The sequence below is a fragment of the Impatiens glandulifera genome, chromosome 1, assembly GCF_907164915.1.
Source record: "Impatiens glandulifera chromosome 1, dImpGla2.1, whole genome shotgun sequence".
NCBI lineage: Eukaryota > Viridiplantae > Streptophyta > Magnoliopsida > Ericales > Balsaminaceae > Impatiens > Impatiens glandulifera.
The window spans coordinates 132,946,755-132,971,651 of NC_061862.1; the positions used below are offsets into that span (position 1 = coordinate 132,946,755).

The following is a 24,897-nucleotide window of genomic DNA, read 5'->3' on the forward strand; positions in this document are numbered from 1 at the left end:
GAGTTTGACAGGAATAACTAAATTTTTTTACTATGGAGTTTAGTATGAAATTATAAACTTTTTTTTTTGGTATTCAGTTACATTTCAGATATCTGGATGTAAGTTAGTTTTTAATAAAATAATAATCTAAAATTTAAGCTCAATCAGATAAATGGATGCATTTTAAAGGGTGGAAAATTAAGGTATTAGGGTTATTATCTATAAGTATATGTAGGGATAATTTGAATAAGCATGAACATGATTCATCATTTAAAATTGGCTAAAAATCTTTCTAAGAACTAAATTACTTCATAGAAATAACTAAGGTAATTAAAATGGCAAGGGTAATACCTATAGCAAAAATCGACGAATTTTATTCTCACTAAGAATGCCTTAAATTGAACGAAGCTTCTTAAATTCAAAAAAATAAAATAACTAACAACTTTGACAATGCCAAAATATTTCGTTGAACCTTTCAGCTAACTTATCATTTATCAAGTCTACATTTGGCCATAAGCCAGCCACACAAATTACACAAGGATAGTAGTAGCACAAATTCATAATGCAGTTTATAGTACAGTAAGAATTCATCAATAGAAGACAAACACATTCAATCATGGCTAGGGAGTGAGCAATTTTTGAGAAAACCCTAAACCCAACAGTCTTTATTGTATTCCGGTAATGATTCATTAAGAATGCCCATGCTTCTTCCACAGGATCACCAAAAGAGACATATGAGTTGGGCAATTGAATATATTTCATTAAAATTAAGAAAATAAACATAGATACAACAATTTCTATTGTAAAAATTGAGTTCCCATATATTTCCCTTTACCTATACCAGCTCTCCTAGTCACAGGAAGGAGACTAAAGCCTCATTTTACTCGGTGTGTCAACTTTTCTACAAACTGGTAAATATATATCTTGTTAAATTTTCCAAAATTCCGTTGGACGATTTCAAATGCTCCACAGAATTTCCTGAAACCAAGTTTCAAATTTAATATTATGACATTATTTGCATTACTAGAAGTTGTTCTCCAGACAAACCAGTTAATATAAAATTTAACATTTCAAAAACAAATACTGTTCCATTCAAAAAGAAAATACAGATGGGAGAGAATAAAAAAGGTTTAACAGAGAAGAGTAAAACTTACCCTATATTTGTCTAAATGGGAAGGAGAGGTGCTCTCTCATCTGGTTCCACTTGATGCCTAGTCTGTGAAAGGAAATTTACAGAAGAAATGAACACCATTTAAATGTTACATGCATAATTGATTACACATGAGGCTGGTGGAGAAGAAGGAAGCCTTACATCCTCATTTGCCCCAGCTGTCATATTAAGGAAGGATTTATCCTTTGACCTGACAAACCAGTAAAATTCATATAAATAGACAAGTAAATCATAGAAAAAATATCAATGTAAATGATTTTCTTTTGCAAAAAAAAAATCTAAAGGCATGGTTAGTGGAAAGAAAGCAGACAATATCGCACCTTAAATTATTTGGACCATCAATAATTTCCAAGCTACCATTTTGTGGCACATTATTGCCTTTTGAAAGAGGTGAAAAGAACTGGTGAAAATAAAACAAGCTAAGTTAAGTCAAGAGAGCGGGAAAGAGAAGGAATGTAGAAACAAAGCGAACACGAAAAGATTGTGTAACCTGATGCATAGAGATGAAGACAATGGAAATCCCAAGAATGAAGTTCATGGTTATTGTATGACCAAACAAAAAAGCAGATGCTATGCCAGTAAAAATTGTGGCAACCGTTGATGAATACTTCTTCAAAATTGTATCTGCAAGCAATGAACAGAGAGACCTTCATTGTGTAATATAATCCATTTTCACATCAGGTCCACTTTTTTAGATTACATATTTATTTAAGATTTCAAGAAGAGATCAGCTTATAAGAAAGAAAAAAAAAAACCATTAGGATGGCTTATATTATTGGTGACAAAGACACAAGAATATGATAATCCACAACACATCAGTCTTTTCAATTATTTCTGTTACGAACCATATCCTATTTGGAAACTGGTATTTTATCACAATCCCTGTCAAAATCACGATTCCATTAGAAAACCGCCAAAATTAAGATTGAGAATGATTTTTTTATAAGATGTTTTCTATATCATGATAAGATTGTTTTCACGATTATATTGTAATTTTTTACTCCATTTGGTATAAAGATGATTTTTTGGATTATGATTAATATTGTAGTGTAACATTTTGTTATAGAGATTTTTTGGGATCATAATTCATATTATTTTCTAGCTCATTATTTTTGGCGAAATAAAGAATGTAGAATTTTTCCGAATCAGATCCTGATGAAAAAAAATGCATACCAAAAACAGCCCAATATCTAAAGTCGGCACACACCTTTGTAGAAATGCTACAGGACCAAGGTTTGAATGAAACATTATTCAGAGAACACAATTTAGAAAGAAACAAAAAAAGAAAATCATACGAGAGATATTTGGTGAATGGTGCTTTGTCCTAATCTCAATCACACTGGAAAATCGTCAAAGAAAAAATTGACGAGATTTTTTTTCATTTGGTATAAGTAAGATTGTTTTCTGGATCATCACCGAGATTATAATATGATTGTTTGAATTGGTATAGATATTATTTTATGGATCTTCCAAATTATTGTGTGATTTTTAACTTCATTTGGCATAAAAACTATTTTCTAGATCATGATCATTGCAAGTTTTTATTACGCGACAAAGTAGATTTTTTTGGATAATGATATGGATCCTAAAATAGTAAACTGTGATAACAAATAGGTCAAATGAATTTTCTTATTAGCAGAAACAACACAAAATTTCTGAACTATAATAGATTAGTATACCCAGACAGACCTGCATATTTGTAAAAGAATGATGACAGGATTCCTTGTGCTGCATTATTGCATATCAAAAACATGGTTGCCTTTGAGTGTCCCTTAAAGATATCCAAGCTCTCAGGACCTGAACAGATTTCAAGTGCTTAGCCTAATAAGATTACAAACTAATAATCCAGAATGTATAATTATTGAACGACTGGAACTTTATAAAGGTTAAGTTGGCAATTCTAGTTTCCCACCTAAATCTTTCTCTCTTCTCATCTCAAGTTGTATTCTCATCCTAGCAGTTGAGATTTTCTCTTCTCATCTAATCTCAATTCCACGAATTCAATCTTTTCTCATCTAATTCTATGTCACATTGCATCGCAATCATAAAAGAAAATATAACACTCATATGCTGTTTTGAGTAGCCAAGAACAAAAAGTGGCCAATCTAAAAGGGTGGAAGATGAATGCACTACAACACGATAATACCATTCCTCACCTTTGTACAAAGCAGTTCCAAGGATGGCTAGTAAGTTGAAGATTGCACCATAACCATATAGAAACAAATTCTGCAAGAAATGCACAAATTCAAGTTAATGGCAGTAGAAGATAAGGGTCACAGAAATATATGGTTAAAATGGGTAGCACAAATGTTCACTAGAAGAGACGGATAATGTAATGAGTCAATACTGAGCCTTACGGTTGACCGCGAAGTAGTAGATAATTATGCTATTTTCATTTCTGTTTTATTTTTATTCTGTGGCCAGCTGGAACCTTGTATTACTGGTCTTGTTTTATTTTATCGAATGCCTGCCATTTGTTAGCTGAGAGAGAGAGCAGCTAGGGTTTTGTTATAAGGGCTGCTGAGGTGTGAGGTTGAGGGTGTTATGTATTTTGTATGAACTCTCTGTATTCTCACCATCCATCAATATATCTTCACATCTCAGTTCTTCTAAGGTCTCATTTCCATTCTTATTCCATTCACATCTCATTTCTAGTTATCATTCTTGGATATCTTGTACTGAATCTATCTCTTGTTTGGTTTAAACTATAATAGATTCAGAGAAATCACAAGCCAACCTATAGATACACGGTTTACGAAGAACCTTGCATAACAAGATCAATGCTGAAGTAAACATAAAGTTAGAAAGACATCAATATCTTGTTTGATCTAGGGTTATTTCAATAACCAAGTGGTTATTTTCAAATAACCTTGTTTGATGTAGGCTATTTAGCTAAAAATATATTAGGGGTATAAATATATAATGAAAAAATATATATTTTAAGCAAATAAAGGGTATTTTAATTCATGATTTGAATGATGCGATTGATGATTAGATTGTTGAATGAATAGCCGGTTATTTGGAACTAATCCCAAATAACCCACATCAAACAAGGTCCAAATGGAGAAGTGCTTCCAAGGGTTGTATCAAATCCTAAGCGAGCTAAAAGTTCAGTAACACCCCATTCATGTTCAGTATGATATTCAACAAAATAGAGAAGACGGGGAACTTGCCTGAATGTAAATGCTTGTGTCAAATTGGCTCTTTAAAGCATACTCATTGTATACTGATGCCAAAGATGGAACAATGATCTGAATCAAGGCAAATAAAATTGGTCATAATAATGGTTAGAAGAATACCAGAATAAGAAAAAAAGTTTTTCCTTAGTTGCAAAAATAAGTAGGATTGTTCATTAGATAAAATAAAACTGCAACCAGAAAGATTTAACACTCTCAGCTCCTTTGACTCTCTCTGATATGTTAACCCCTGACCTAGGGCACTATCAAATTACAAGCATAATAGCCATTCTGTGACCCTAACATTAGTCTTCAGAGTCTAAACAAGTTTAAGGGACAGGAGTCTGAAGGGTAAAAGGTAAGGCTAAAACAAAATAAGAATTGGAGTTCTAAGGGCAGTAAGATAAATTCCTTTGTCCTGTTTCATTGTATAAGTACCAAGACAAGGTCTTACGACTTCAATGTCATTTTGACAGACTTATTATAAGTTGTCTTTTAATAACTAAAGCTTTGAAGATATTATTTTTATTGTTACATTGTCATAAATCTTAATCCCTAATAACAAGTACCTTTAAACATGCATCATACAAGAGTATCGAGATAGATCAACAGATATAAAGAAAAGTGACCCTTCCTACAGCAGACAATAACAACCTAGAATCTACTTCTGTAAATATTTGAATTCTGCATGGCATCTGCTACCAGAATGTCGCCACTATACTATTCAAACGTCACAAACAGTAATTTTTTTTTAAAAAAAAAACAACTATTTCAAAAATTAGTAATTTTGCAAATGTCCTTGAATAAACTAACCACACATAAAAAGAAAAGAGTCCTTCAGCTACATACTTACAAATATCACCGTACATAAATATGCCCCTGCTGCAACTGGAAGACCCAAAGCAGTTGTACCCTCTGGGAGAGAGCGCAACTGGTTGACACTAATACCAATTAGCAAAAGAGCAAGAGCCTCCCACTGTAAAATGCAGCTCAACATCATACACATATAAAAGTAGTAGATCTCTTGCTATATATATGTACTAGTTTAACTCGTCTTATACACCATGCATACTAAAGTAGCTGTCACTTAAACTCACCTGAATTACGGAAAATCGACGCCTCATAATAACCTTCAAGAGAACAGCAATAACCAAGACCTGCAAATAATCAAATTTTACAGGACATAAAATGGGAAGAGATAGAAAAGGGCCTACAAGAATAGGCCGCGGAGATCATTCCCAAGAGGCATTTACTAAGGCCTAGTTTGATGTGAATTATTTGGATTTAATCCAAATAAACCATTTTTCCATCAACAAATACATTTTCCATCAAATCATCAACGAAAATTCCAAAATATCCTTATTTTATTCTTTATAACATTTTAAAAATATTAAATACTAAGTATATTTTGGTCACTTAACCCAAATAATCTTATCCACTTTTCATCAAACAATATTTTTTTCAAAATAACAGAACTCTTTTCAAACAATCCCTAAGAAAATTCTACAGAAATAATTTGACAAATGAGAAATGATCATTCTAATGGTTTGATGTTATGCATATTTTTGAAAGAACAAACAATAGAATTATTATTTATGTGTTCTAGTTTTATGCCATAAACATTTTCCAACAATAAATCATTTTGTACAAGTAGAAACACCACATATCACACATTCATCTCTTTGGAAATACTACATAATCTATATATATAAAAAGGGATCCACATTACTCAATAAAAGGTTCATCCTTTTCTTGGTAAAAAACGGATCAACATAATGCAGTTAAATGAGTATGATTTATTGCTTGCTCGGTTCACAAAATTTAAACAAATATATAGTTAGATTTGATGCCAAAGTTCGACCAAATTGCAGCAAGAAACCACTCGTATACAGAACGAATTAGATGAGTATAAATGATCATAATAAATTGCACATAATATTATATTTAATTCATAAGAAGGTTTTTAATATATTAGAATGCCTGTTACAGTCCAACAAATGAATTAGAACTTTTTCACATTCACAATCAATCCTAGAACATACAAACAGTAAGAGCTTTGAACCATTACAAATTCTCTATCTATCTTTGAAAAGAAAGTTGTTGGTAATGGCAACGAACAAAAGCCTACACATATCTGATTTACAAATATCATGGGATAAAGATCATCTAGCTTGTAGGTGGTAAAAAAACTAAAATGGATAAGAATAATGTTACCTTGAGATTGCTCAACATTTTTACTGTCGATGGATTAAAATATAGCTGAAAAGAAAAAGCACCATGAAAATGGAATGAAGAGCAAACATCAAATTAATATGTCCATATTGATCAACTACTAACTGTCCAAAAGTTAAAAACAAAATTCCATGAAACGTTCCCATTTGGAAACACTTGGTTACAAAAATTGTGGATCCATAAACGTATCTACATGAGATTATATTTAAACAAAACTTATTGATAGACAAATTCAAAATTTTATTGATCCAAATCCAGATACAAAAACAGAAAATTATGAGCCTATTTGGAAACTAGTATTTTGTCATAATCACAAAAGAAAATCGCAAATAAAAAAATAAAATGTGAAAGTGTTTTTTTTTCGTCGAGTATGAGAAGTGGTGATTGAGGCAAATTTTTGGACTGTGATCCAATTTTTTTTTGTCAGTTTCCAGTTAGAGGTTCGTGCCGAACATATAGTATATTGTATTTTGATCAAGTTGACAAAAACCTATACCAAAACAGGTCATAAGTGTTTCCAAATGGCTATCTTTTACACAGTTTTTAGCTCAACCTTGAAGCCCAAGCGGATAAGCAAACATGAAATGCACAAAGCTATAGAAGAATTTAAATACCTGCATTGTGAACTTAAGATAGTTATTTATAGCATAAAGAAGAGCCGGAACAGCAAGGAGCACATTGTTTCGAGCTGCCTGCAGAGAAGAAACAACGTGAGACACAGAGTCATGAGCTAAATATCAGTAAGCTTTGCATGGCAGCATGTTTGTTCATCGATAAAAGGTAATGTTGTAGAACGTACAATCAGACATATACAGAAAATAGGACAAATGATCAAACATCATCATTTTGAAAGGAACAATTGAGAAAAAATATGTTTGTTGAAAGTATCGCCAATATATTGGCAAAGAAGTTGAACTAGTAGAAGAAGGACGTCTGGCTGGAAACATAATTCAATAATCCCCTTCAACTTCTATATGCTACATGATTGTGCCATTTTCAAATGAAGTATGCAAACAACATCAAAATGAAAAGAAAAAACTGACCGGGTATTGTCAGGCATCTATTTGGTTGAATGTAACAACAATGAGAAAAGCAGCAGATATCAACAAGTTCATTACCTGACACAAATTAGATGGTGAGAGAAGGGGTTTCTCTCCAACTTTTTGTTGCCGAGCCTGCAGAAGAATGTGGCCAGCAAGAAACACTCAACCTTCACACACAAAAGGATCCCCATATAAAACAAACTCTATTGCTAACAAATAAAACAAGTTGGGATCATATCTCAAAACTTTCATTGTTAATGTTTCAATGTACCATGATTTACCTACTTATTAACCAATATGAGGAAAGTATATTCAATGGTCTTGGAGCAAATTAAAATGTGAACTCGGATTTGCATATATGTTAACCAATACAAGGAAATATTATTAGATGGTCTTGGAGTACATTAACACGTGATGCTACATGTCAACTAAATTCTGGGTGATTTTCGGTATGATGCTACATAAAACCTGAAGACAAACAACATTAATACCACAAAAAAGATAGGATCTCAATTCCTCATTTGGGACCTATATTATTGAATTGCTTGTACTCAATTCTGAAAATGACACAATATTTGAATTTTCTGCAGCTTGCAATGAATTTTCCTTAAAAAAACAAGACATTTTTCTGAACAAATCAAGAACATTTTTTTTGTAGCCTGGGTTTTCAGGTCAAAAACTTTCGCACACCTAGACTAATCTGGGGCTTAAATAAGAATCGAACATGAGCCTTCATGGTAATAAGCACCTTAGTCCAAAAGTCCATTATCACGGAACTACCTAGGGTGGGTAAAATAAATCAATAAGCTTTTTTTTTTGTAAAACGGCTTATTGTCATTTTATTAAAATAAAATCCCAAATTTGTCTTTACAAACAAGTTTTGCAAAGACATTGAAAATAGTTGTGGTTTCAACACAAACAAGAACAACAAAACAAAATGAAACATTTTGCACAAATTTGAAATCTAATTATAAGTGACTAATACAAATTATTTTAAGAAAGTAAGACTACTAGATAAGAAGCACAACTTTGGTAAGATGACATGACATATTCCATCAAATAGAGAAGCTTCACATACCTCCAACAATAACATAACAATGGCAAATACCACTTTTGTCATCTCTGTTAAAAAGTTAACGCTGACAGGACTGAACTTGAAACTCCCATCCACTTTAGACATGTAAACTAGAATAGGCTAGAAGAAAAGGAAGAAAGATCATAAATGCGAGTTTGATATTCTATAAAAATGGATTCTTCTGCAGAATTTCAAAATGTTCAGCAGAATCACCTGTAAACCAACTAGAATGCAATCCCCACCAACCAATAACACATTGAGGGCACGAACTTTTGATGAAATTTTGCTCCTACGCCTGTCGTATGCCTTTGAGAACGTTCTTGCTGATGGAGACGACAATCTAGAGTGGCAAACACTGCATTCTGTTGCCCCATTCATCTTCAAATACAGTAGGTGATTGAAACCTAAATCCAAAACCCATATTCAGTAATACAAACGATACATCATAGCAGTCATAATTCAGGTCGCTTATTATAATAACACAAACAAAATTTACTATCTTTCAGTATATAGAAAGGAAACCCAACAAGTATATCGTACCTTAAAGAGTATAATCAAATCGGCGAAGATGAGAGGAGGAAACAATCAGATCTGATCTGATCTGATCCGATACGAAAAGGAGACGAAGTTAGGATGGTAAAAAGGGGATTATTAGCTTGGCCCCCGATCGCTCGAACAATGAGGAAAATGTGGATCCCAGAATAAAAACGTATATAAATATAGCAAAGAATATATATTTGCACGTGGGTGTGGTTGTAACGTCGCTGGCTGGCTGGCTGGATGACTGACTTCAAGTCACATACAAACAGACGATGAATATACCGTCAGGTTGGTCGGAATCTTCTAGAGGAATGAGTGAGTGAAGACGACGATTTTCCATTTTTGGTTTCTTTTGATCAACGCCAAAACCTTTCCCTACAATTCTCTTCTTTCTAATATGAAATTTAGAATTGTTTGTTAAGTAGCTTACATATGGAGATAACATTCAAATCCATCTCATTCAAGCCGAACAACTTCTTTTAATTCTCATTAAATCAATTTAAAATTTTCATATATATATATTAAAAATAATTAGTAAATAATATGATTACTAAGTAATCATAATGCAATTTTCTATCCTACAAATGGAGAAGTTCTCTAATTCAATCAAGTGATTGTCTATCCTACATGGGAAATACGACAGAATGACCCTAATAATTGTTTTAAATGAGGGGTGATCCGTCCATAAATATAGCCACTGACCACTTAAAATTTTTGGACGAAATTGTCCCCGTTTTGAGACGCAACCGGATGCCTGTGAAAAGTTCTTTCGTGAATACATCTCGCGAATGCATCTCGCGATTGTGGACTTTTCAAAAAAAAAAATTGCGTTTCGCGATTGCCGGTTGCTTCTTGTAATTGGGGTTGCGTCTCGCGATTTGTGGACTTTTCACATAACATCCGGTTGCGTCTCACGACAGAAAAAAATATGAAGTAGTCACCAACGCATTTAAAATTACGCGCTGGTCACCAGCTCATTTACCCCTATTATGAGGGTCATTTCGTCAAATTTCCTACTACATCTGGAAAATCTCCAAATTCTGATTCTCGTTGTGAAATATCATTTGATGGGTGAATGTATTCACACGAGAACACATTTGGAGAAGCCTCTACTTTGATCCAATGGATCACAGTGCGATTGATTATCATCCTCCTTGTGAAATACCATGTAATGGGTATTCATGTGAGAACATATTTGGAGGAGCCTCTACTATAATAATACATTGGATTTTAGCGCGCGATTGGTTATCTTGCTTGTTGTGAAAAACCTCTTCAAATTTAAATTAATTCATAAATTTTCTTTAGTGAATGAAAATGAGAATTTAGATAAATAAAATTAAATGAAATGAAATTTAAACGAAATTCACACGAAATTCACACATGAATTTGAGTGAAATTTAATACAAATAATTAAATTATTATATTAATTTGTTAATTATTTAATTAATATTTAATGGAAAATAATATAACAAATTGAATTAAGTAGTTGTTAACTGTGTCATTGTAATTTTTAAGATTATTATTATCAATTTATTAATAATTAAAAAAATCATTAATGTGACAATCAATATCAAATATCAACCGTTAGATCAAGAATTAATTGTTGTTTTATTTTTATGACAAATTATTACAATATAAATATTTTTCTATCTAATTCCCACTGCACATCAAAAATCACCCATCCTCTACTCGACAAAACAACACAATTATTTTGATAATTTTTATTAATCTTTTAATATCCTACATAATTATACGAGCGCATATTACAAATAAATATATAAATAAGTATATGAAACTGTACTATTTGACCCTAATTTATTTGTTTTAAATATAATAATTAGTGATTTTTAAAAATAATTAGTGATTTTAGAAATAATTTATTCGTCCATAAAAGTGATAAAGTATATATTACCTCCGTTAGATTTTTTGGACATCGGACCACAAATATAGGTGTGAATGAGCTTCAACGATGATTTTGCTCTCCAAGCTTTCTCTTTCGAAACGTCTCTCGATGAATTTTACCAAGAACACATGTCTCGCAAATATTATGCTTGTCGTCAATATTTGGCAACCCATACACCATATTTTTCTGCTTTGCAATTTCAAGCTCTCAAAGTTCACATGCCCAAGTTGTTTATGTCATAACCATGACATATCTTCAACATCGACCTTCATCGATGCACAACTTGCATGTTTAAGATTAAGAAGAAAATTTTGATTCCTCTCCATCTTGACAACCACAATCAACTCTCTATTATTTTTTTGTCAATTTTTTTACAATAATCATTATCGAAGTACAATGCATTATTATTTTGCATAAGTTGTCAAACATTCGACAAATTTTGAGCTAAATTCGGAACAAACAACACATCATGGATTAACAATTTACCTTTCTTTGAATTTATGGCAATCGTACATCTTCCATTTGATTTCACCACAACACCATTACCCATTATGATCCGAGTTGTGTTGCTCTTGTCAAATTTGCCAAAAATCGACTCATCTCCGATCATGTGATTGATGCATCCACTATCAACATACCACTCGTTATCATTTTTCCGATAGTCGTTTGACATGCAAAAAATGTTCTTCCATCATTTTCACAATTCCTTTTCTCCTCGGTATAATTGGTCTGCTCTCTACTTTGATCTCGACAATCCTTTTACATTTGACCAAACCTCTTACAATTAAAAAATTGTGGTTTACCTTTGTGATAACAATTTTCTTCAACGTGACCCGATCTTTTACAATGATGGCAAACTTTGTTATCATGGAAGTTTCTACCTCTCCCTTGGCCACGCCCTCGATCTCTTCCATAACTTCCACCACCATGAGAATATTGATGTTTACTCGAGCTTTTAGTAGAATCTTCTTTTACACTCACTTTCGATTGAAAGACACTTTCGAGAAAAACTTCAGTATGTCACTACATCCGTTGTTCATGAATCTCAAGAGAACCCATCAAATCGTGAATACTAAGTGACGAGAGGTCTTTCATTTCTTTAATAATGGCCACCATATTGTCATATTTCAGAAAAAGACTTATCAAAATCTTATCGCAAACCGTTTTTTCGGTTAAGTCGTCGTCAAGACACTTGATTTGGTTTACAACTTCGATCACCCTTGAAAAGTACTCTTTTAGAGTTTCTTTCTCATTCATCCTCAAATTTTGAGGCTCTTGTTTGAGAGTCAAGAGTTTCACTGTCTTCATTTTGTCGCTCCCTTCAAATTCCTTTTGTAATATATCACACGCTTTCTTCGATGTACTAACCCCTATTATTCTCGGAAAAAACTTACGAGAGATACTTTGTTGAATAATAAACAAGGCCTTCGCATCTTTTTTTTAGTTCTCCTTTAACTTTTTATTGGATGACTGATCTGATGATCTTGCGGCATCCTGATCTTCAGCGTGTCCGTTCTCCACTAAATATCACAAATCTTGTGAGAGCAGGAGTGTCTTCATCATAACACTTCAATAATCATAATCTTTTTCGTAAAAAACGAGTTGAGTTACTCGTATCGTCCAAGAATCTCCTAGCATCGTCATTAATCTATCTCGAAGCTTTTATACAATTATGTTGGATTAAAGAGAAAAATAAGGAAGGGATGTTACAAAAAGAAATGAAATATTATTTTTTTCTGTTATTCAATCATATCATTAATAGGTAAATATATAATCAAGATAAAAATTTTCTCTATCTTAGGATTAAATAATCTTAATCAATACCACAATTAATTAAAAACATTAATTTCAACAAAATCAAGTACGATAGTTTTGGATGAGTAATTACTCTTGATTTCATCGGTGACTTATTTAAAATTCATTATCGAATCAAGCAATCAACCTTTCTCCAATGACTAAATTCTTCAGCCTCAGTTGGAGCGACGCACTTACCATATATAAATCCAAGTTTCGATTTAGCTTCAAGTGCTAGACGAATATCACTGCTTCAACCGATGTAATTTGCACCGTTGAAAATTATTGTCCGATTTGTGTATAATCATTGAATCGTTGTTGTGTTTCTTAATGTCGGTCACTTTTCTGTCTTTTTGAACCTTCTCTTCGTTCGAACTACTATTTGATGAAGATTCACTTTTTTAGTAAACAAATTCTTCTCTTGAACTACTTTGTGATGATGAGGAAGAATCTATCTTGATCTTCAAATCTATCTTGCTCTGATACCATAGAATGATTTAGAGTTCAGAATAGAGAATATTTAGAAAACCTTGAAATCCATTTGCCCCTATCGGGGATATTTTATATATCTCATAAATTGTAATAATTACAAATTAGTCCTTAAACTATCTTGAGTGTTTAGAAATCAGTATTTAACTAATTATAACATCTAACTAATGTATTCATCTTTCAATACATTATATTTCTTACATTTGCGATGTTGTTTCTAGAACTCCATTCAATCTATTTGACTTAGAAGTCGGCAACATTTGTTGGTGTATCCCATTGTAAATGAATGAGGTTTTGCATGCTCTTGACAATGTTACAATGAAGAAGAATATGATCAATGGATTCTTCATTTTTCAAAAAAGTGTTGTATCTTCTAACATGATGAAATCCTTTTTTTTAGTTTGTTAGATGTCAAGACTCCCCATTGATAGCTTACTAGCCAAAAAAACAAGATTTTTTATGAATTTTTTTATTTTCACACCTCTTTCCAAGAAACCGATATGTAATTCTTTAGAGGGACGCATGATAAATATAAATAGTTTTAAAATCGGGAGATCCCGTCGAAGAAAACATGTTGTCGGTCTCCAAGTTAATCGAAACATGGATAAGAGCATCCATGAGGAGAGTGTCTCTCTCATCTTCTTCGATGGAAGTTGTATATTTAAAAGAATTTTCTAAACATTTTAATTAAATGTAAGACAAAAATAATCTGCTATTTTAGCCTCATCTATATCTATATCTATATCTATATATATATAATGATGCTTAATTTCAAATGTGTCCGGATTGTCGGGTCGAAAGCTGTGGTTAAATTAGATATATATGCGAGAGTAAATGGATACTTGGGTCGAATTGTGGGTTGACCCACCATAAACTTAAAACGGTTAAAAATAAAATTAAAAATGTTATATGTATGTTTTGAACTTGTAACTTAACAAAACAAATACAACCCTTTAACCAACTAGGCTAATAAGACTTTATATTTTAAATTCAATACCAAATTTGATGAATGCAAGACATTTTAACAATATAAGTTCAACTTTTTAACTAACATATATATGTATACATATAATGATGTTTAATTTTAAAGTGTCCGGATTGCCGGATCGAGAGCTGTGGTTAATTTGAATATATATGTGAGAATAAATTGATATTTGGGTCGAATTGTGGGTTGATCCGCCCATAAACTTAAAACTATTAAAAATAAAATTAATTATGTAAGTTTCGAATTGCAACCTAACAAAACAAGTACAATCTTTTAACAAAGTGTGGTTGATATGTTGTTTGTTTAAAGATAATAAGCCGATATCAATTCAAATGGTTAAAAAATATAAATAAAATATTTGATTGACCAAAGTTAGAGGTCATGATGCTAAATGTTAAAAAATATGAATCAAATATTTGATTGAAAATTGAAAGTTAAAGATCACGAGATTAGAGGTTCATTCTGAAAAAATATGTGAAAAAATAAGTTGTTTTATAATAAAATATAAAATGAGAGTGTTCTATTTTTTATTTTAACCTATTATTTGTGATTTATTAAAAAAATTTAAACATTGAATACATATTATTATTAATTAATTTATTTATATTTTTTTTAAAAAAAATTATAATTTTTTTAAAGATCTCACAAATAATAGGAAGAATTTGACAATTTTCTACTAGGGTGCTCTGTATTATTTGAGAAATTTTTTTTTTTTTTTTTTTTAGTAATTCCGCCCAAAGAGATTTTTTTTTTTACCCATAACTCCAAGTCAGAATTACTTTTCTAAATTTTTTTTATTTGATAGGTCGAGTACTAATTTCTTTTTATAAAATATAAGTATATATAATATATATAATCATATTATAAGAATATTATATAGTCAATGAGTAGATATAATATTCTTAATTATTTTTAATGGAAGATGATAACTTCACGTTAATGACATCCATTTTAACATTCAGGTGATTTAAACTTTTGTTTTATTAGATATGAATTTATATATATATATATATATATATATATATATTAAAATATAAATGAAAAAAAATATTTTATTTTTATATTTTCTGCTTAAATTATATGATAAACTCTTTTATTTATATATATATATATATATATATATTATATTATATTTGATAATTAATTTTATTCGAATCAATATTTTATAATTATTGTTAAATTTTAATGCTTTTTCATTACCATACATAATTTGTAACTACTTGATAAAATATTTCCTAACAAACACAATTATTTTATAATTTTTAACAATTCTTTTGTAAAATAATAATTGTGTTTGTGCAAATTACTTGTGCAAAATATTTCTTAACAAACACAATTATTCCTAATAATAAAAGTGATATTACAAATAAATATATAAATTAGTATACAAAACATAAACTCTTCACTTATCTATGATAGTTCTTTTGAGTTTTTAAAATAATTAAAATAAAATAAAATTTTCAATCAATTAATTTTTAACAATTAAATTAATTATTTAATTAACTAAAATACTAAAATAATTTTTATTTTAAATTATTATTTTTCATTTCATTAATTAAAATACTAAAATATCATTTATTTTAAATTTTTATTTTTTATTTTATTTATATATATAAATACTTAAATTTTTTACCAAAAATAATTATCAATTACTCAAAATTATTAATAATTATTATTTATATATATAATTTATTTATTTATTTAATATAAATATAATAATTAGTGATTTTAGAAATAATTTACCGGATACCGCACCTTCCATAGGCTGCCGTTGTTAGTACTTAATAGTCTCTCTTTCTCTTTCGTCTCTTTCTCTCCCATTGATAATGGCTCCGGCAGACAATCGACTTTCTCTTCCATCCAAGTCTCTAATCATGGCGAATCAAAACCCTAATCTTTACCCAACAACTGGAAATGGTTCAAACAACAAAACCCTTAACCACCCACCTGCACATTACAACCGCAACAACAACAGTCTTCGTCAGTTCTGCGATTGGTTAGACAAGACTGAAAAGAATAATCCTAACGCTTCATGTTCGTCTTCAATTCCGACATCGGCAATGGAAATTGAAGAACTTGAGGCGGATTCAATCCTTTCAAAATCGGAAGTCTTGACTAGAGAAGAAGTTCTCAAACGACGGTCTATCCAGATGAAACGTCTTATAAAGTTGTATAAAGAACATTACTGGACAATGATGGAGGAACTGAAGAGTAGACATAAAGATTACTATTGGGAGTATGGAACAAGTCCTTTTCAAGATGATGAAGGTGCTGGAGGAGTTGTAGATGGTTATAATAACTCTCTACCAGGAACATCCAATAATAATGGGAGTAATAATTTCAACAAGTCAGTTGTGGGGTTTAATGGGAATCGGTGTGAGGTTCATAGTTGTAAATTGAAGCCGATGGCATTGACACGGTTTTGCTTTGCGCATATATTGTCAGATTCGAAACAGAAGCTTTACAAAGGCTGCTCATATGTAATCAAAAGGTATGATGCTTTCTCTATTAGAAACTATATGTGTATTGATAATTTAACCTCTTACTTTTCATTCTTGATTAATATGCAATCTCATCTTAATATGAATTTGAGGGCCAAAGGGATTGTAACAGTCCATTTGCTTATGGAAATTGGAGCATACATAGATTAAATAACTTCAAAGAGTTTGAGAGTATTTAGAAAGGAAAGGGTACCCTTTAGCTTGTTTTTATGATTATGAATCTTCTACAAAGTCTTTTACCTTACCCCCCTATTGTTTGTTTCTAGATTGTTGGGGGATATTCTGTGAATAGGAAACTTCAATTCTCTTTGGACCAAAAACCTGCATTTCATTCTCGTCATGTATCTGTCCTTAACTATGCCCAGTAATTTAAAAATCACTTTGGCGAGTCCTATGTCTTAGTCCAATTATGGCATGTATATTCTCTTTGTTGGAATGCAGGAGCATTCTTGAATAACGGTTCATTCTCTTCTTCAAATTGATCATTTGCTACTATTGTGTATTGGTTTGCTCCTATATTATCCTTTTTATTTATTTATTTATGATGTTTGTTTGATGAACATATGTCTATAGTGAATGTTGAACATTGTAGAAACAAGGGAAAAGGAAAGGTAGCATCTTCTAGGGTTTAGGGAGTTGGGAGTTGGGAGTTTTCATTGCCTATGAGTCATAGACATGGCAAGAGGGCCATTCTAGAATACAATCATTTTTGGTGATTCATTTAGTGGATGCTTTGTTTTCTTGATCAGTTCTTTAGTAAATGGAATGGCCAAATTTTGTCAAGATGCCGGTTGATACAATTCTGGTTGGTTTATAAGTGACATTTCCCAATTCTACATTTTCTTTTAGATGATTGATTGTTGCAAACATTGATACATTACTAGATACATTTAATTTAAGTCTAAGGGTGCTTTTGATATAATTGAGAATGAAGTGTTGAATAAATCAAATGAAAATATCTGAATTTAAGTGCTTGATATGTGAGTTGTTTTCATAAAATGTTGAACTAATGACGAGAAAGTACTTAATTTTAATTAATTTTACTCTTGTATTGATGTAATTTAATTAATTTTGAAGGGTTTATGTTGTCTTTCGTACGTTCTTACTATATAATTAAGTTAAGGCATTCATATCGTACTGAATTAAACCGATTTTTTAAACTTAATTCAAGCTGAATCTAAATAATTAAGATTTATTTTAAATGAAAATTATCTAATGAACTTAATTCAAATAAGCACTTAAATATTTTGATTAAGTATAAGACGTGTTATCAAAGACTGCCTAATTGTTGTGTTCTAAGAAGATTCCTTTTGCTCTATATGGTTGCTCTTCAATCTAATTCTTGCGTATTATTTTTTTGTTGAATAGTTTACCAAATGGACCCGTTTACTGTATGAAGCCTGTTTTGAGGTCCACTGTTCCTCTCCTTTGCTCAATGCATCTAGGGAAGGCTGAAAAGCATGTCACAAAGGCCCTTAAGAAGGCAGGTCATATAGCCACTTCGAAGAGTAAACCTGCGCCTAAAATTCATATTGTATTGGCTGAGTTTGTATGTCATATTGTAGCCAAGAGGAAGATGAATCCGAATGCAATTGTTGAAGCAGTTGAAGATTAAATGTTGATTTATTATTTTTTTTACTATTTTATGTTTGTGTGTGCTGTGGGAGAAACAAACTGCCAAAGTGCTGATGGACATCTAGTCTACTACTCTAAGGTACACCTCAAAATCCTTGATTTAGCTACCTTAAACGGTTTTTTTACTGCAATCTTTTTGTTATCTTCACTGCTTATTAGTATCACAAATGAGAAATAGTAGATTTAAGACTTAAAATCTCCATGAACGATGTTGCAAATGTTGGGACTAAATTTCTGACTTAAAGGAAATTAGCATGCTTATAAGTTCAATAAAAACAATTCTGATACAAAGGACTGAAAAAAAGGGTTAGTTGATGAAATTTTGTAGTGCTTCTAATGAAGAATGTTCTGAGTCATTGGGAAACATTGGAGTGTTTCTATAAACGATTCATAAGAATTATGGTGGGAAAAGAGTTGAGTTAGTGAATCCTTTAATTTTGCGAGTTGTATGATTAAGGCCAAAATCTTTTATTTCTTTCTACTGATAGAGTGGTATTGTTTGAGGGTTATCTTGTCATTGGGATTCATCCTCTGCCAAATCTGTGATTTTTCTCATAATAAATTAAATGGGCCGTTCTTTGATGGGGTATGAACTACTACTAAGGACAATTAGGATTGCAATTTTACAAAGGCCTTATTTGAAAATAATCCCAAATAACTTACATCAAACAAAGCCTTAAGTTCTTCTATTTTTATGCAATTAAGAAAATTTGATCAAGTATCTATCACTTTTTACATCTGAATGTGATTTTATTTGAGATCACGTTTGGAAACTTAGACACGGTTGCTCATCTAGATTCCAATCGAGAATCAGTTGGAGAAAATGTTTCCAAATGGGTCATAGTTATTGAATCTAGATTATCTCACATTTAGGCCATTATTAGTCTCCCTTACATTTCTTCTTCAAACCCTAGATCTCTAGGCTGGTATGTAACATTTGGAGTTTATTACTCCACTTCCTTGTTTCTCTTTTACAACTTCTGACTGTCACTAAAATTGTTGCAGTTTTCAGGTTTTTGGATGCAAAGAGGGAAGAAAATAATCACATGTTTTATCAAGCAGCAGCTAATAATACTAATTGTTGGATTTTTTAATTTTTTTTAAAGACGACAACACGCCAAATAGGAGTCGAACTCTCGATCTACCTCTGCTACTAATGGTTGGATTCTGACTAAGAAAATGACTGGATTCTCATTTGAAACAATAGGGTTTGCTTGTAGTAATGAGGATATAGATCTAATAATTTGCATTTTTAGTCAGTTTGACAAAACTAATAATTTAAGTAATCTCAGTTTTTTTCTTGCTTTTATTAAGTAATGTTGATGTTCAGTCATTAAACCAAACCAATTGAGAAATTGGTATTTCTTTTGGAGGCATAATAATATAATCATTACTTGCAAAAGCAATGATGATTAATGTGTTGAAAGAACACTAAATATTTATACATTTACAACTAAAAAACATCCTCCTCAAATCAAAAGAAATGTATCCTATACTAAGTTTCAACAAAATAAAATTGAAATACAATACAAGTGTTACAACTAAAATAGAAAAATTCAATATAGTCTATACTTTTCCAAGGAAAGATCAATAATAATAATATGTTTTCCTTTGCATTAATTCTAAAAAACATTAATTGAAAAAATACACATTTTCACAAATCAAAATTTGTAAAAAAAGGTTTAAAATTGAATACAAATGGCCTATAATCCATAATATGAATCTCGAAAAAAAAAATTATTTTTTTTTTATTTCAGAAAGTTAGTTCGATCTCTATGGTCATTCAGATTCCACCAAACCTCAAAAAAGAATCAAATTTTGAATGAAAAAAAACAGAAATGAAAGAAGAAGGCATAAGAAATCTTGAAATTTGTTCAACAACTAAAAAGAATACCCCATTATAAGAACATAACAAGTTTTGTCAAGTATTAAACAGGACAGAACATAGGACACAGTCCTAAACCTGAAAGTCACCAACTAGTAATAGTAGTACTCTGTGAAAGACAGAAAAACAAATTAAATTTTGTCAGATTGATTGGTTAAACAATAATAATCAAACAAAACTCACTTACCAGAAGAGATGTCAGTTTTTGTAGTAGAGAACATCATAATGACCTGGCCGATACAATAACGTAACGAAGGGCTTCTGGTGCTCAACCTCGGCTGGTGGTGGTGGTGGTGATGCTCCATCATCATTGCCATTAGGTATGAAATCGTGATGATTTACAGTTATGCCACCGCCATTCCTGTCATATCCGATGCTTTGATCCAGATATTCAACACGAATAGCCACACCCAATGTATCTGATAAAGCCGTTATGTGTACATGGTCACTTTCTTCACCCATTGGTTCAACAGATGCCTTGCAAAACTATAATCAAGATCTTATTAAGCTCCTTTCATCCATTAACAAACAAACCAACCAACAAACAAACAAACAAACCTGTTCCACAGTTCCATTCGTCATTCCAAGTACAAACGGTTCAAAGAACTCAGAACGCTTTCTTATCTCCCCAGAGGTTATGAATCTGAAGAACATCACAACTAACCAACAAAATAATTACAAATACACATATCAATTTCATCACTTCTTTATTAAAACACCACAACACAACACAACACTCACTAAAATCAGATATTGTCTTATCTCGACTCCTTGCAACAAGATCATCAAAGCTGAAACCCATAACCACGTAAAAACAACCTTAGCAAAAACAAGCATGAATTCAAACCATATTTTCTTGCTACCAACATGCTAGGAATCAAAACCTGATAGGCGCATCATTTCCTTGAAGAACACCGTCCAGCTGTTCTAAGAATAACTGAAAGTAAAATACTCATTAGACAATGAGTGTGTATTTCAAGTGGTGGTTCGAGCTGTAACTTCTATTTCAACTGAGTATTAAAGACATCAAAAAATATATGAGATTATTTTATATCTCATCATACAGCAATAGGAGTTAAGGCTGATGTTTCTTATCTATCAAAAAGAAGTTATCCATGAGGAAGGGTGCTTTGCTGCATAGATAAATTCTCGTAAAAAAAATAATAAAAATAACAATCTGCATAAAAAGGTCTGGACAATGGATTCCTTTATAACGGTCAGATGTATGATGATCAGGATTGGATGGAAAAACATAACTAAAATGCAAATTGTACGTGGTTATTATATGCCAGAGTTTTATCAGGTTTACAAAACATAAATATGGACAAAGTAATAATTACCTCAAAATAATCTTCAAATGTTAATTCTGGGTGTCCTAAACACCGAAGAGTATTTCTACACTCTTCAACTTTTTCTTTGATGCGAACTACTTCAGCTCCATCTTGTGAAACCAAAATATGCTCCTGTTTTCACAATTTCCGTAAGGCTATGTTTGGTTCAAGTGGAATTGGAACTAGAATTGGAATTAGAGCTCCAATTCCAAATTCTTTGTTTGTCTGATGACTAAAGATAGGGAATTGAAATTGTAACTATAATTCCAATGAAACTCAAGGTTCATGAATTTTTATGTTTCAATTTTCATCATTCCCACTTCAGAATTCCAATTCTTTTTTGTTTGTTGGAAATGTAGAACTTTCCAGAATGGCAATTCTATAATTTCTTATTCAAACATAAGAATTGAATTGTATTTCAATTCCGATTCTTATAAAATTGAAATTATAAATTCAATTACACACACCTAAACACAGCCTAAAACAATTCTCCCTTTCCCTTTTGCAACAGTCAAGCACAGAGAAAACTTAAGAGGATTGTAAGATTCAACTTACCAAGTATGAGAACATAAAGGCTCGGAAGAAACAGTTACCATCTCCCCTCACCCGCCTAATTCCATCAAATTGTTCACTAAGAACCTGCAGGAAAAGTCTTGAAATGAAACTTATATGACAAAATAATAAGGACCATCAAGTTCACACTATGACTAGTATTATTTCTTGGATAATGAAAGCCAAAGCATAACCATAACTAGTGACCTTTATTTTCTCTAGCAAAATTGGGCTGCCTGATTGATATTCAGCTTCTAGTGAAGAGAGTGGTTCCTGCATTTAGATTGTGATATAAGTATCACCAATGTGGTATAACATGGAACAAACATTTCAGGAAAGACCAACTGATTTTGAAACGGATTCTTTCACGAGTGTAAGTACACAGAGGATAAATTGTTAATAAGGCATCACCACGGAATCGATATTTAAATTAGTAGATTTGGTTTTGGCAAAACTTTGGCTCAAATAGGGAGGAAACCTAATTCTTAGTGATTTTTGAACAAGAAAACAAGCATAAGTGGAGATGACTGCTATTGGTCGGATCAGAAGAATTTCAAACATCCAGAAAGGATCCAACACCTCAATCGTCAATTCTCAATTACCAAAATGTTTAATTCAGAAAAAGTGTGAGTGGCGACTGCACTTGCCTTATCACCTACAAAAGGAATTTTTTCAGCTTCTGCAGCTAGTATTGCAGATTGCTGTTGCCTGATATCACTATCCATGAAATTTGACCAATCAACATCCAAAGGTCCTGTTTCATATGGTACATGGACTTCAGTTTCATCATCCTTTATATTTGACCAATCAGCATCCAGGGGTCCTGCATCATATGTTACTGTGGCTTCAGTTTCATCACCCTTGAAATCTGACCAATCAGCATCCAGAGGTGCAGGATCAAATGGGTCTTCAGTTGCATCATCCGTGAAAATTGGCCAATCAATATCCAGAGGTCCACGTTCATTTGTTATTGAGACTTTGATATCAGATTGCCGTTGCAAAATTTGATCCCTCATATTTCTCCAATCCAGAGGTGCATGATCAAATGGTATTGGGTCTTCGATTTCAGATTGCTGTTGCATAACATCCTCATCCATGACATTTGACAATTCAACATCCAGAGGTGCCTGTTCAAATGTGATTGGAAGTTCGATTTCCTTTGCAGTGTCCTCCTCCTGATTCACCATCACTCCTTGTGTAACTGTTAACTAGAGAGCAGAATTGTTTACCCATTGAAACCAATAAAAATAAGAGAAGCAGTATGTTTTTCTTTTTTCTATCAATCACAAATGATAAATGATAGTTCAGTTTTACCTGTTGAAGCTAAAAGTACCGCTTCAAACGTTGGTTACAGTTCTAACTATAAAAAACACATTTACATTATCGATTTCATAAATTGGAAAAGGAAGCCATAGAACTTGAAGATCTCACACAAGTACAATGCATAACATAACTTACATTTTCCTTGAAACTGTCAACCATTATCACATTGAAATCTCTCACTTAATCACAAATAATTGAACACACATGTTCATATGCAAAAAAGCTAACTAACCTAATGATTATCTCAAAATCAAATAGATTGAACAAATCAAACACAGATGTGCTGTATTATGAAAGAACTTAGAAACTTACTACACTTAACAAATTACTAGTCCTCTTAATGTTGAGAGTTTCAATAACACGATCATCATGAATTATAACTTGCAATTTCATGCATAAGAATAAAAAAACAATGCCGAAACTCTCAACATAGTTGTTAATGCGAGAAGTATGAAATATAACTGAACTAACATGAACGAGACCTGCGATCACATACATTTCACCTAGAGAAAACTGAAAACAGTAGAAATAGAGACGAAGAAGAATCTGGAAGGGCTTTTACGAAAATTCTGCTTAGTTTTCTGAATATACAACGCGAGAGTTACGAGAAATGGAGAGAATATGCGTAGATACTTACCAGTAACAGCGAAGAAGACGAGAGGAGAATCGTATGTAGAAGAATTTGGAGAGAGAGCTGGGCGGGAAAGAGAAAATCAAAACTGAAAATGAGAGATTAGGGAGAGAGAGATGGGATTTAAGAGGATTTTAGTTTTCAGTGTTCGTAACGAAAAAGGCGACCCCAGTCTACTAGTGAAGAGAAAAACTGACCGTCTTTAAAGAGAGAAATTTTCACGAAACGACTCTAAAAAGGCAGTAAATGAGTTTGATGAAATTCGCTAGTTACCGCTTTATAGATTTTTTTTTTTATTTATGAAATTGACCCTATCGCAAAATACAACCGGATGTCATTTGAAAAGTCCACAATCGGATTGTCGGTTGCGTCTCGCGATTGTCGGTTGTGTCTCGCGAATTCTGGTTATGTCTCGTGAATGCGTCTCGCGATTGTCAGTTGTGTCTCGCGAATGCCAGTTGTGTCTCGCGAAATGTCTCGCGAAATGTCTCGCGAATGCGTCTCGCGATTGTCAGTTGCATCTCACGAATGTCGGTTGCGTCTCACGAATGTCGGTTGCGTCTCACGAATACATCTCGCGAATACCGGTTGCGTCTCGCGAATGCATCTCGCGATTGTAGGTTGCGTCTCGTGAATACCGGTTGCTTCTCGC

General features: G+C 32.0%; 3 protein-coding genes across 6 annotated transcripts; 1 reads left to right on the top strand and 2 right to left on the bottom strand.

The window, feature by feature from the left end:
- Positions 1 to 501: 501 nt before the first annotated feature.
- LOC124919809 (CMP-sialic acid transporter 3-like) lies at positions 502 to 9,628 on the bottom strand. Of its 3 annotated transcripts, XM_047460149.1 has the most exons (17): positions 9,499 to 9,621; positions 9,217 to 9,272; positions 8,890 to 9,080; positions 8,680 to 8,796; positions 7,677 to 7,733; positions 7,173 to 7,250; positions 6,541 to 6,585; positions 5,424 to 5,483; positions 5,180 to 5,302; positions 4,324 to 4,401; positions 3,307 to 3,376; positions 2,840 to 2,947; positions 1,641 to 1,774; positions 1,471 to 1,550; positions 1,292 to 1,340; positions 1,134 to 1,195; positions 502 to 957 (listed from the first exon to the last, which is right to left on the bottom strand). In XM_047460149.1, the coding sequence occupies exons 3-16, from the start codon at positions 9,052 to 9,054 to the stop codon at positions 1,145 to 1,147; spliced, it is 1,215 nt and encodes a 404-aa protein (XP_047316105.1). In that variant the 5' UTR covers positions 9,055 to 9,080; positions 9,217 to 9,272; positions 9,499 to 9,621; the 3' UTR covers positions 502 to 957; positions 1,134 to 1,144. The 3 variants fall into 3 exon arrangements, with proteins under 3 accessions (XP_047316105.1, XP_047316104.1, XP_047316103.1); XM_047460148.1 differs by having other exon boundaries at positions 8,890 to 9,054; positions 9,217 to 9,628; XM_047460147.1 differs by having other exon boundaries at positions 9,217 to 9,627.
- Positions 9,629 to 16,207: 6,579 nt separating this feature from the next.
- On the top strand, positions 16,208 to 19,850 carry LOC124934926 (INO80 complex subunit D-like). 2 transcript variants are annotated; one of them, XM_047475419.1, is made up of 3 exons: positions 16,208 to 16,878; positions 18,257 to 18,602; positions 19,529 to 19,850. In XM_047475419.1, exons 1-2 carry the CDS (start codon positions 16,214 to 16,216, stop codon positions 18,501 to 18,503), a joined length of 912 nt encoding a protein of 303 aa, XP_047331375.1. In that variant the 5' UTR covers positions 16,208 to 16,213; the 3' UTR covers positions 18,504 to 18,602; positions 19,529 to 19,850. The 2 variants fall into 2 exon arrangements, with proteins under 2 accessions (XP_047331375.1, XP_047331379.1); XM_047475423.1 differs by having other exon boundaries at positions 19,536 to 19,850.
- A 527-nt stretch (positions 19,851 to 20,377) lies between these two features.
- On the bottom strand, positions 20,378 to 24,430 carry LOC124934949 (OVARIAN TUMOR DOMAIN-containing deubiquitinating enzyme 1-like). Its single transcript, XM_047475436.1, has 10 exons — positions 24,252 to 24,430; positions 22,939 to 23,499; positions 22,499 to 22,564; positions 22,295 to 22,378; positions 21,749 to 21,871; positions 21,293 to 21,345; positions 21,150 to 21,199; positions 20,967 to 21,067; positions 20,596 to 20,894; positions 20,378 to 20,517 (listed from the first exon to the last, which is right to left on the bottom strand). Exons 2-9 carry the CDS (start codon positions 23,476 to 23,478, stop codon positions 20,607 to 20,609), a joined length of 1,305 nt encoding a protein of 434 aa, XP_047331392.1. The 5' UTR covers positions 23,479 to 23,499; positions 24,252 to 24,430; the 3' UTR covers positions 20,378 to 20,517; positions 20,596 to 20,606.
- Positions 24,431 to 24,897: the final 467 nt, after the last annotated feature.